The sequence below is a fragment of the Mus pahari genome, chromosome X (assembly GCF_900095145.1).
Source record: "Mus pahari chromosome X, PAHARI_EIJ_v1.1, whole genome shotgun sequence".
NCBI lineage: Eukaryota > Metazoa > Chordata > Mammalia > Rodentia > Muridae > Mus > Mus pahari.
The window spans coordinates 119,545,719-119,559,106 of NC_034613.1; the positions used below are offsets into that span (position 1 = coordinate 119,545,719).

Here is a 13,388-nt window from a genome sequence, read left to right on the forward strand (position 1 = left end):
CTCTTCAGCAGAATCTTGCTGGCATGAGCATTAGTATCTAGGTTTGGTGGCTGATGATGGGATGGATTCCCGGATGGGGTAGTCTCTGGATAGTCCACCCTTTCATCTTAGCTCTAAATTTTGTCTCTGTACCTATATCCCCTCCCTATACCTTTACATTCTTTATTCATATCATTCTCGCCCAGTGCTTCTTTCCCTTTAACCCCACTTCTTCATGCCCAACTGTTGCATATTTACCTAAGCCAGATCAGCTACAGAAGACATTTTATGATCTTCTGTGATTCTTGACTGGATCATTCCTGGTATGTTCTCATGGGGCTTTGATGTATTTCATTGTATAACTCGAGAGTTCTTTAAATTCTAATTAGTTGTATTCACTCTTCATTCTTTCTACTAAACATTAAGTGCCTTGAAGGCAGAAGCTGTGTTTTTCATCATCATATTCCACTCCTTGTAAATGGCAGGCACTCACTGTTTTCAAAAACAAAAAGTTCTCCATGTGATCTTTAATGCTGGAATTTTAGAAATGTCTAGGTGGAAGGTGATGATCTTTTTTAAAAAAACAATTTTTATTAGATATTTTCTTCATTTACATTTCAAATGCTATTCCAAAAGTCCCCTATACCCTCCCCCGCCCTGCTCCCCAACCCACCCACTCCTGCAGTTTCTTAGTTGACATTGACTTGTCAAGTGGAGGCTACTGAGATGGAAGAGCCAGAGAGCAGTCTGGGTATCTGGGATAATTTATCAGTAAATAGGTATTGTTCCACCCGAACCAGAATTCTTAGTGCCTTCTGAAGTCCTGCCCAACTCTCTATAGGACAGGTGATGTGAGGATGAAGAGGAGGGTGTGGGTGAGGCCATTTCTCACAGAGGCAGAGAGAAGGCAGAGGAACTTTAAACACGGGAATAAAACAAAGACTTGGAGAATGAGCATCCAAGAGATTTCCCCTTAAGATTGTCCAATGCATTTGCAATGGCTTATTGATCGTCACTTGAGAGGGTTTAGAAATATCAAGGAGCTAACCCTCTGGGCATGCCTGGGAGGGATTATCTAGATTGAGTTTATTAAGGTGGGAAGATCCACTCTAACTGTGAGAGGGATCTATGTGAAGTCTTAGTGAAGATAAAAGGAGACCGCCCGCTGCATACCAGTGCTTGCCGTTCTTGGTTTCTGATTGGCCAAGGAACGTAACTAGCTGTCTCCAGGTCTACCTGCTGTCATTCCCCGCAGGGATGTACACTGGAACTGTGAGCCAAAGTAAGCTGTTCCTTCCTGACCTTGCTTTTGTCGAGTATGTGGCAGTAGCAATAAGGAAAGTAGTTAATACAACATCCCTGAAAGGAGCTAAGGGTCTAGGCCACTTACATTCCAATAGAGAGTTTAAGCACTTGCCAAAATAACTATTTACTTCAAAAAGATCTTTGTAACCTATGACATTTGTGAACACCCCATGTATTTGTTTCCTTGCAGTGAGTATCAGTACAAATCCTCTCAACAAAGGACCTGTGAATGTGTACTAGGGAAGGGCAGACAGTTGACACGAGTAGATCTTACTTTACCATTAGTCTCGGAGCTGGGGCATTCTCAGCAGTAGAGTGTTTGCTTAGCACAGATGAGGTCTTAGGTTTAATCCTTACCACTCAAAAAAGGGGAGTGGTATACAGCTTGGAAACAATATGCAAGTCAAGTTCTTGCTGTGATTGAGAAGAAAATTAAACAACATAGAACCAATAAGAGCTGGGACGTGGCCAGGGCCACCTGGATGCCTAGAAGAGTGAGGCTAAGATACTTTGTCTTTGGTATCATGGAATGCTCCCCAAAGGCTTTCTGAGGTAGATAAATTCACACAAACAGGTTTGCAGAATTACCCCACTGGTATCTTCAAGGAGGATAAATGTTTATATACAAAATTTAGTATAAATTTATATAAAATCATTTAGCCAAGCCCACTAACTCGAAACAAAGTTCAAAGAAAGAACTGGAGTCTTCCACACACCGGCTAATCTGCCAAAGACATTGAATGAGGCAACCTGAGTTATGTTAAACGAAGGGTTAAAATGTTACTGAAGTAACCTTACTGTATATTCAAATAAAACTGCAAACAAATCACTGGCCTTTCAAATGCCGTCCAAGCAATTTGAGTTGTTTTATTCACATCATGAAGACAGATTTTTCCCTGGAGTTTTTCCTGTTCAGAAAACATTTCAAGACCTTGCTCTTCTGGGCTGCTTCTTGACATGGAAACATTTTAATGTCATTGCTTTAGTCTTGATTTGGAGTTTTGCCTCTTCAGCCAACTTTCTGTTCTGCTAGTTGTGCTAGTTGTGCTTGGTGTGTGTGTGTGTGTGTGTGTGTGTGTGTGTGTGTATTTTTAATGCAATGGCTCCCAATCTGTCCCCATCCTAGGTTCCACACTTCAACCTAAAATTTCTCAACAAAATATAATTACAATGGCTTAACTACATACATACATGCATACATATATTCATACATATATGTATATTACTGTGCCAATTCTATTAGCAAATGTTCTGTAAGTAATCATTTTGCACAAGGCATTGTGCCAGGCACAGTGGAAGGAACAACACAGTGGAAAATCTCTTCTCAGGGAGCTTGTTGTTTAATTGAAGTTTTTTGAGCAAAGAGTATATTAGTTATGTTTCTTGTTACTGTGACAAAATACCTGGCAGAAGCAATTTAAGCCCAGGAAGGTTGATTGCGGTTGGTGGTTGGAGAGAAGGAAGGGCAGCAGGAACAGGACAGCTGCTCACACTGTGTCTGCAATCAAGAAGCAGCTCACTGTGTCCTTTCATTCAGTCTAAAGACTCCAGACGATGGCAGGGTGCTGCCCACACTGATGTCATGTTGACAATGAAGGCTTGAGATGGTTCTTCATGTTTGACTTGTCCTCTTCACTTCCTAACAACTTCCTAAATCCTCCTTAAGATTGTGGTTAGTCCACCTGATCCAATGCTGCTGCTTCTTCATTAAAAACAGTTAACTGAGGACATCCATTATCTTGCTTTACCTTCCCCTCAAGAATATTTGATGGAGAGATTGCTCAGTGGTTAGGACAGCATATTGCTCTTTCAGAAGACTGGAGTTTAGTCCCTAAGCATTCATGGCAGGCAGCTCATAGCCACCTGGGACCAGTTCCAGAGGCTCCTACATTCACCTCTGACCTCTATGTGTGTCCCACCAGTGTGCACATATGGACACAGTCATAAATGCACAAATAAAAGTTCTTGACATAGAGTCTCATTCAAACCTTGTTTGATTTTCAATTTTTTTCCTTCTTAACTTTGAAATCGCTAACTCCTTCCTTTAATGTTTAATATAAGGCTCATCTCATTCTGGTATGTTTCCCACTTGCTCACTGTTAGTCCCCTGTTTTCTTTCCATTTCTGTGTTTATAGTTGGCGTGACTCAGTTGGTACTTATGCTACCTTGATTCATTTCACACACGCGCACACACACACACACACACACACACACACACACACACCATCCTTCCTCATTTAGATTGCTAAGTGTTTGAAGCCAAGGACTTGCATAATGCATCTTACAAAAAAATGCTTCATAAATGTTTGATGAAGAAGGCAAAGAAAGAGTTATGGGCCTTCATGGCAAAAGACAGAGAATTCAGTTAAAGAAGCCTTTTGAAAAATGTTCAAAGGGTCATAAAGGAATCAATGTATTGGCAACTTGGCTCAGATCCTCATTTTATTACTAGAGGAACTTTATGGAGATCCAAATGACAATAGAGAAGGGCTTTGGGACTATTGAGGAACTTACATGGACTATTAGGGACACGGTTGCTGTGAGACTGTTTCTATTGATCTCAAATGCTACATAAAGTCTTACCAACATGACTCCCCAAGGCCGATGAGAGAAGACTCTGAGGCCTCAACCCTACACAATGAAGTACAGGCAACTAAGGAACTCTGAGATTGGGAGAAGTAGTCTTTCCCAGGGAAGACTACACATCAGTACACATCAGTTGCTTATCTAATACCAGATTATCAGCCCTGAAAATAAACATTCAAATAACATACTGATTGAGCATGTCATATTTAGGAACTCACACACACACACACACATACACACACACACTAGCATGTAACAACAATTAATAAAAAAAGAGGCCATGGATTCGAAGGCAAGTAGATGTATGGGAGAGGTAGGAGGGAAGCAAAGGGAAGGGGGAAATTATGTAATTTTATTAAAATATCAAAAATAAAAGAAAGAAAAAAGCTTTTTTTTTCAAAATAGTTACTAAATCCACGTAACTGTAATAACAGTGTTGATAAAAAGTGAGTAAATCAGAAGTGGATAGTAGCTATGAAGGAAAAGTGATTTCATTATTAGATATCATATACAGAATTTATACTAACACAGAGAAGCATTTGCACATATTAAAAGAGCAGTAGAAGTTGCCTTTTTTAGGATTATCATTGAGTTCGCTCCAACAGATACTGACCTAATGTCTAGGATGCATCATTCACTATTCTGGAGATGGACCAAGCACAGTCTCCGTCTCCAGACTTCCTGCTTAAGTGGAAAAGACTCCCTAATACAATGACAGTGATAGGAAATAGCAAGCAGTATTACTGAATTATATGGAAAGTGTTATGTAAATGTAAGTAGGCGAGTGACTGATTGTATAGTTACCAATGAGGAAAAGGTAAAGAAGGGATGATTGCAGAGTTTGCCTTGAAAGATAAATAGAAGTTTGCTCAATCAATGAGGACATGCCCTGCCAAATTAAAGGTTAATCTCAGGAAAAAGTATTGCACAAGCAAATTCATGACATTCTAGGGAAACAGTAAGACGTCTAAAATGATTAAAGAAAAAAGGATGTCAGAATAAAGATGGATAGTGCAAAAGGGATGGCGATTATCAGAAACCAAACACAGATGTTGTTATAGTGGACCTGAGAGGAAGGATGTGTAATTGTTAAAAGTGTGCTGTCTGAGTGGAACCCTCTGGAGCTAATCTTGTCTCTATCACTCATAACTGTGTAGGCTTCAACAAGTCTCTTGATCTCTCTGGGCTCATGCTTTCTTATCTGTTGAATGGAAATACTGATACCTTCCATAAGAGATTGTTTGGGGGATTGAAAGGTGATAAATGTAATAGATTACACTGGTGCCTGGCATACCACGAGTGTTCTCCAAAGGTTAGCCCAAGGACTAAATGGCAAGTAACAAGGCACGGGGCCATTCTTTGCTATGCCCAAAGCTCCCCGAAAAAGAAATCTAATGGCAAATGTCTGTTTACAGATCTCTAAGCAATGACCCTGGGAGAACTAGGTAGATCTCTTATTCTCAGAGGAATGAGAGTTCCTTGAGATGATATGATATCTACTTTGGGAAAGTAGAGCTAACTTAGGGAAAAGCAGAGGAGTCTGAGAAAACACAACCATGGAGAAGGGCCAGGGGGACTGTTCATTTAGAATAAATAAAAGCTGTCATTATCACATCCCTCCTGGAAAGGAGTAATAAAGAAAAGTAATGTTGCCATTAAGTGGCAAACATTTTGGTTAGATAAATTTTATAATTGGGGCTGGGTAGATGGTTCAGTGGTTAAGAGCACTGTGTGCTCTTGCAGGGAACTCTGTTCAGTTACCAGATGCTACATGGTGGCTCATCTAGCTCCTTGAGTTTTGATGCTATCAAGAAAACCATTGTCTATTTCTTGGCTTTCTAGAGCTCTGCTCAAGTGGTCCTTGAATAGACTCTTGGGATAATTGTTCTTCTCTGGGTCACTGTTTCATGTGCTGCTGAAATGGAGGTGAACCTTGTTTGACAGTTCCTGCTGACGGTCCTCCTCAGCTAGCCTAGGGATTCATTTAACAGACCTCAATTTGAAATATGGCTTTTGGTAGTTAATTAGCATTATGGTATGGAACAAATTGCTCAAATTCTCAAAGCCTCAGTTTTTGCATTTGTGAAGTGAGAAAAACTGCTTCTGCATTAAAAAGTTATAATATAATGATATTTTAATGCATGAACTACTACTACTACTACTACTACTACTACTACTACTACTACTACTGTGTAGTGTTTGGTGTGTCGGGGGCTTCAAAGATGTTAGCTCCTCACCTCTTCTTTCCTCCTTATATCTTGGGAATCCCATGATCTCCTGAATTCATTTTAGCACATCCTGGGGACTTTGTACCAACCTATATCACTAGTTGAGGAAAGGAGGTGAAGAAATCTGTCCATGGAAAGACAATGAATAGTGGCTTTTTATCCAACTGCATCCTAACTTTGTGGTAGAGATATGTTGATGTAGAGACAGTATCTCAAAATAGGAAAAGTATTTAGATATTGGATAGAACTTTTTCTCTAAGCCAAGAAATATGAGTAAAACATTATGACAGCTATGTGAAAAATATCTACACATTCATATGTTTAATGTAAAATCTCTCTGCACATTCACATATTTAAAAATCAGAAAACTGAAAACCTTTTAAGACAGAAATATGTTATTGCACTGTAATCTTAATATCATTGTGCCTTTGGAAGAGGCTCTTCTTTCCTTGAGATACATGAATCTTCTTGCCTTCTTTTTGAAAGAACCACAGGAGGACAGGTTGATGGAGTAAAGGGATTTGCACAGTGGGAAAAACATGCCCCCATCTCATCTGTCCTTCTGCCCAGCCTTCCATTAACCATCATGACCTACCAGAGGCCTGGAGAGCTTCCTATCTGTGGTGCTTCAATGCCTTTGCATCATTAATATCATCATCTCTACTCTTCTTCTAGGAGTGGATCTTATCGAGGGAGGTATGGAAGAAGTGCATGTTTAGCTGTCAGTCCGAACCTTTTAGAGCCAGCAGGGGACAAAAGCAATAATCATTGTGTAACACTTTGGACTTTCTTGGCAGGTGAACACTGCTATGCATGAGGCAAAACTTATGGAAGAATGTGACGAGCTGGTAGAGATCATCCAGCAGAGGAAACAAATGATTGCTGTCAAAATCAAAGAGACAAAGGTAAACCTCAGTGCTTCAGTGAAGCTAAGGTGCAGTGACTTTTCACAAAAGTCAGAGTTCATTCCTGATGATTGCAGTTTGGAATTGAATAATAAAATGAAAAGGAAATTAGGTCATAGGGAGAGATACCAAGAAATAATGTTTGGCCTTTCCTATGAGTCTGAAAAAAAATGATGGCAGCTCTGGGTGATGCAAACATTCTATACTTTGACCTGGATGTTGGTTATGTACGTGTGTGTGTGTATATGTGTGTATGTATATGTGTGTGTGTTTGTGTGTGTGTGTGTGTGTGTGTGTGCGCGCGCGCGCATGCGCGTGTACACGTGATCATTTACTTAGTATGTGGATGATTTATTTTAGCATGCTTTGGGTTTTTTGTATGTATTGGTGTTTTGCATGGATGTATGTCTGCACTATGTGCATCCAGTGTTCTTGGAAACCAGAAGAAGCTGTTGTATCTCTTGGGGCTGGAGTTATAGTCAGTTGTGAGCTGGCATGTGGGTGCTCTTGAAAAGAAATCGTTACTCTTAACAACTGAACTATCTCTCTAGCTTCTTCTCCCCCATATTTTAAGGTAATGAAAGCAAAGAAATGATGGTAGAAACACGAATCTGGCTTAAAGAAGAAATGTGACAAACTTACAAAAAGTGTTGAGAAACTATTATGATTCTGTAAAAGGATGCATTCTGATATAGTAGAAGTGTGCATGGTAGATCAGAACTTGATGACATTGAAGCCAGGAAAGCTTGGAGACATACAGCGATTTCTGGTATGAGTTATGGAAGAAGTAATCCGGACTAATGATAGAACACATGGAAAGGAAAAGCATAATAACTGCTAGAGAGAAAATGATCTTATTCAACTTATTAGATATAATAGATGAAATAGAGCCAAGTCAAAGAACTGCAGATTTCTCTTTCTTCTTTTACTTTCTTTCTTTGTTTTTGTTTGTTTGTTTTTTTAAATCAGGGTCTCTCTGTGTAATAGCCCTGGCTGTCTTTGAACTCGATTTGTAGACCAGGCTAGACTCAAACTCACAGAGACCTGCCTCTGCCTCTAGAGTGCTGGGATTAAAGGTATTCACCATCACCCAGTTGAATGGCAGATTTCTAAGAAGGGAGCTAAAGAGTAAGAGTCAAAGGCATCAGGTGAGAGTCCATACAGCTTCTGCATGTATCTAGGCTGCTGGTAAATGGTAATGATTATAAGGCCATGGTAAATGTGTAAAGTTATAGGTATCTCACTTGATGACCAGTACTTTGTGTCATACTGGATGGTTGCAAGTAGCAATGAGCTGAAGTTTCCAAAAATACATCATGGTGGGTATATATGCACTTAGAGAAATATATACATGTAATTATAGTTACTCATAAATAAAAATGAGGTACTTTTGTTAAATATATGTAAAAATGCATTGCCAATAAAATGTAAACAATGGTGATCTCTAGGTGGTAGAATTGCTTTTTACATTTGTGTTTAAGATTTTCTCTAATTAACATGCATTGCTTTTACAATCAGAACAATGTTATTGAATCAGAGAGGATGTAGGTAACAGGGTAGATGGCTGAATGCAATGTAAGTGATCAGGTTATACTTTGGGCAAGAGACTTAGCAGGCAGGGTGAGAAGGTGAACAGTTGTTTCGGGGGTCATGGGATATTAATTACCCTTATTTTTAGAATCACTGCGGCAGATCTCCTTCATGTTGTTTTATTGTTTTTAATTAAGCGCAGTATGTTTTATGTCATCTTTTCTCTTACCAATTCTCTTAAGGTTATGAAACTGAGAAAGTTGGCACAGCAGGTTGCTAATTGCCGCCAGTGTCTTGAGCGGTCAACAGTCCTCATCAACCAAGCTGAGCATATCCTAAAGGAAAATGACCAAGCACGGTTTCTGCAGTCTGCAAAAAATATTGCTGAGAGGTATGTGTGCTCCTGATGTTCTTTTGAAATGCCTGCTCTTGTGCTAAGGGGCTGGCATAAAGTCACTTAATTCTCTTCAGGCATTGTGTAGTAGCTGCCACCTGAAGATTTTTACCAGCTAGGTAATTATTGAGCCTTAGTGACAAATTACCCTGCAGATTTCTGGACCCCTTTCTATGTCTTTGCTGCCTGCCAGCTCTTTTAATGCATAGCCAAACATAGGGCTACCTCCTGCCATTAGCTTCCTGCTAGGTCTTGAGAAATCTGTGATAGTTGTGCTGTGTGGGAAGACAAACTCTGGGCTACACTGATAAGATGTGCCTTTTCTAAGCCTATGCATGGTTTTATTTTTTTGAAATCAATTTCACCCCCACTCTCTTGCCTCCAATTCCTATCCCCCATGCGCTCTCTCTCTCTCTCTCTCTCTCTCTCTCTCTCTCTCTCTCTCTCTCTCCCAAACCCACTGAGTTCATTTATTGTTCTCTGTATGTGTGTGGATGTATGTACAGTTTTTGTTGTTTGCATTTAGCTTTTTCTTGCATAAATTCCTTAGAGAATTAATTCTTTGGCTTTTGCTTAATCTCTTTGTCCTTTGAAAGTTAATGTCATGAACCTTGTATCAGAAAACTCATGGATCATTAATAATCAACCTATTGGCCCAGAGTCTGTGCTCTAAAGTAAATCATTACCCAATTAGTCACCAATTATTCAAGGGGCAACAGTAACCCATTAGTCCGGATATGGTCTTCTTTACATATTCTCCTCTCTTTTATTGAAGTCTTGTTTTTAAGCTCATGGTTTTCCTATTGGTACTGCCATCATTTTGAGTGAGTTCACTTGGATAGCTAACCCATGTAATATGCTTACCTAGCCATTCACCTTCTCTGACATCTTCTCCAGAGACCCCCAACTCAGATCCACTTCATTACTTACTTCCTAGGCCACGCATCATCATCATCATCATCATCATCATCATCACTTAAAATCACAGTCATAAACTAAAGCATCACATTTTCTAACCACAGCTTCTTTTTTAATTCAAATACTTCTTTTCTTTTATTTATTAAGACCTCTAAGTCTTGAGTTATATTCTTTCCTATTTCTTACTAGTGATCTATTTCTACTTTGTTTTAAGTTTATTTGGACTTACTACTCCAGCTATTATATTTTCCTAATCCCCTTTCCCATTGCCCTTTTACTGATCACCCTGATAAAATCCTATACCTGAATCAGCCCAACCATCCCTACTTTTTTCATGCCTATATTTCACTTTCAGAACTATGGTAGAGAAAATTCGCACAACCAGGGATGAATCACAGTACTGAGTGCAAAGTAAGTTAGTTAGGTTGGTTCTATAACTAAGATATTGTGAATAGTGCTATAATAAACATTAATTATAAGAATGTCTATGATATGGTGACTTGGAGTCTTTGGGTAAGTATCCAGGAATGTTTTAGCTGGGTCATACCAATTTTTACTTCTTGAGTAACCTCCATGTTGATTTCCATAGTAATTTACTAGTTTACATTCCCACTATCAGTATATAAGGATTTTCTTTTATCCACATCCTGGCCAGAATTTATTATTATTTTTAAGTGGCTACCATTCTGACTTGGATAAGATGGAATCACAGTGTAGTTTTTATTTGTACTTTTTGATAGCTATTGAAGTTGAACATTTTTCATGATTATTGTTGCTTGCATTTCATCTTTCTATTTTTGGGTTTGATGGTTTGTATACATGTATGTATTATGAAGGTGAACATGTGTTTTCCCACTCACAATTGTATGTGTGTGCATGTGACAAGAAGGGGACAACCTTAGGTGCCATGCCTCTGTCTCCATCCACTTTGTGGTTTTGAGACATGTTCTCTCACAGGCCAAGTAGGTTAGGGTATATGTGCAGTGAGCCTCAGGGATTTACCAGTGTGCCTTTCCATTACTCGAATATTAAGTGTGTGCTACCATACCTAGCTGGCTATTTTTTATTTGGGTTCTGAAGATATTCTGGATATTAACCCTCTGAAAGATAAAAAGTGAGCAAAGGGTTTTCTCCTATTCTGTTGGCTATCTCTTCACTCATTTAACTATTTCCTTTGCTATACAAGTTCCTTTTAATTCCATGAGATCCCATTTATCCACTGTTCACATTATCTTCTGAGTGAATGGTCAAGTCGTACTACAGAGCCATATTAACTGAAATAACTAACAACATGATTCCTGACTTTAAAAAAAAACAGAAACATAAATGAATGAGATTAGAATAAAAAATTCAGATCTAAGCCTGCACACCCGATGCTTAACAAAGACACCAAAGCGACATATTGGGGTGAAAAAGCAGTTTTTTCAACAAATGGTGATTGGAAAACTGGGTATCCACTGTAGAAGAATGAAACTAGATCTACACCACTCTCCTTGCTTAAATCTTACCTTCAAGACCTGTGACAATGAAATTGTTAGAGGAAAAGAGGAGGAAAAACATTTCTAAACATGAGCAAGGATACAATATTCTGTCTCTTTGAGACAGGCTCTCAATTTTAGCCCTTTTGGCATGGAACTTACTCCCTACCCCAAAACTGTCATCAAATGCTGAGCCTCCTGCCTCAGCCTCTCAAGTGCTAAGATTATGGGTACAAACTGCCACCCTTGGCTTTCTTAGTTTTCTGTCCGTCTTTCTAATAAAATTAAACTTTTAGGGGCTGGAGAGATGGCTCAGTGGTTAAGAGCACCGACTGCTCTTCCAAAGGTCCTGAGTTCAATTCCCAGCAACCACATGGTGGCTCACAACCATCTGCAATGTGATCTGATGCCCTCTTCTGGTGTGTCTGAAGACAGCTACAGTGTACTCATATACATAAAGCAAATAAATAAATCTTTTAAAAAAATTAAACTTTTAGCATTTATATTTTTATTTACAAGACTTTCCTTTTAAAAATCTTGTATTGATTCTTTGAGAATTTCATATAGTATATTTTGATCATATTCACCCTCTCTCCCAACTTTTCTCATAGTCACTTCCATCTCTAGCTACCCACTTTGTGTTCTTTCTTTTTGTTAACCCATCATGTACAGTTTGTGCTACCCATCTAGTCTTGGATATGAGGCCTGCCATGAAATGGAGTTGATCGACCAGGGGTTACACTGTTAAAGAAAACTGACAGGCCCTTTCTCAGCAGCTATCAAATGCAAATAGCTCCTCAACTAGGGGTGGGACTTCATGTCCATCTTCCCTTTTCCATTCTGAGATTTTTTTTGTCTTCATTGAGCTTACACATGTCTTATACATGATGTCAGAATTGTTCTGAGTTCATATGTGCAGGAGGCCCTGTTGTGCCCAAAAAAACAGTTTGTTTGAAGTCCTTCAGTACTTCAGACTCTTAAAATTTGTATGCCTATACTTCCTTGTAAATCCATGAGCCTTGAGGAGAGGAATATGATATAGGCATCCCATTTAGGGATGTGAGTCTCTGTGTTGATTACTTGCTGTCTACTGTTAGAAAACATGTGGAAACCTACTATAGTAGCATATCTATCTGTCTGTTTGTCTGTCTACCAGGTCAGTGGGATCTCATAGATCCTGCAGGATATTACAGACTATTGCCATTACTTTTGGTTACCCTCCAAAACTTGGTGGTAAGAATTTATTGCTGAAGACACCACATACTTGAGTGGAGATACAATAAGTATTGGGCTGTCAAGATGTACCTCCTGGTGCAATAGTGGCATAAGTGCTGCGGCTGTAACCACTCACTGTGGTTTGCACCAAAGACCTGTTTCCTGAGATGGGAGCTGTAACTGGAATCATTAATGAGGCCAAGAACTGGGGTCAACAACCTGTGGTTAGATAAGTCATAATCCCTTGGAGGTAACCTATTACAATTGTTGTGCTAAATGAGATAGTATTATTATTTTTTATTTTTATTTATTTTTATTATTATTATTTTCTTTATTTACATTTCAAATGCTATCCCAAAAGTTCCCTATACCCCACCCCCGCCCCTGCTCCCCTACCCACCCACTCCCACAACTTGGCCCAGGCCTTCCCTTGTGCTGGGTCATATAAAGTTTGCAAGACCAAGGGGCCTCTATTCCCAGTGATGGCTGATTAGGCCAATGAGATAGTATTATAATGACTCCCAATGGTTCGTTGCTATGCCCATAGACCAATGCATCTCTCAGCCTTCATCAGAGCAGAGACTTTTTGATCTTTGTTTCTCTCTTAACATTCTAATCTTATTTTGTGCACACAGACTATTTGCTTGTTTCTTTAGAAGTCCCGTTTTCTCCAAATTTATTCCTCTGCTATAGTCACCTAGATCCATAAATAAGCCTCTTTTAAAAAGAATTTAGGAGACAAGTTGTTGATAAATGAAAAATAATTTATTGCCAATTTAGCTGAACCAAGGAAAGGTTTTTAGATTAATTCTTTCAGTCTTTTTTGCTTTTTATTTCTTTTTTTTTTTT

General features: G+C 39.0%; 1 protein-coding gene across 2 annotated transcripts in view; it reads left to right on the plus strand.

Moving 5' to 3' along the window:
• The window catches only part of Mid2 (midline 2), a 100,213-nt gene that overhangs the window by 66,551 nt on the left and 20,274 nt on the right, over positions 1-13,388 (plus strand). For both annotated transcript variants that reach the window (XM_029534308.1, XM_021187644.2), the window contains exons 4-5: positions 6,897-7,004; positions 8,777-8,925. In XM_029534308.1, coding sequence (XP_029390168.1) covers positions 6,897-7,004; positions 8,777-8,925 — 257 coding nt within the window. The remainder of the gene's footprint in view (positions 1-6,896; positions 7,005-8,776; positions 8,926-13,388) is intronic.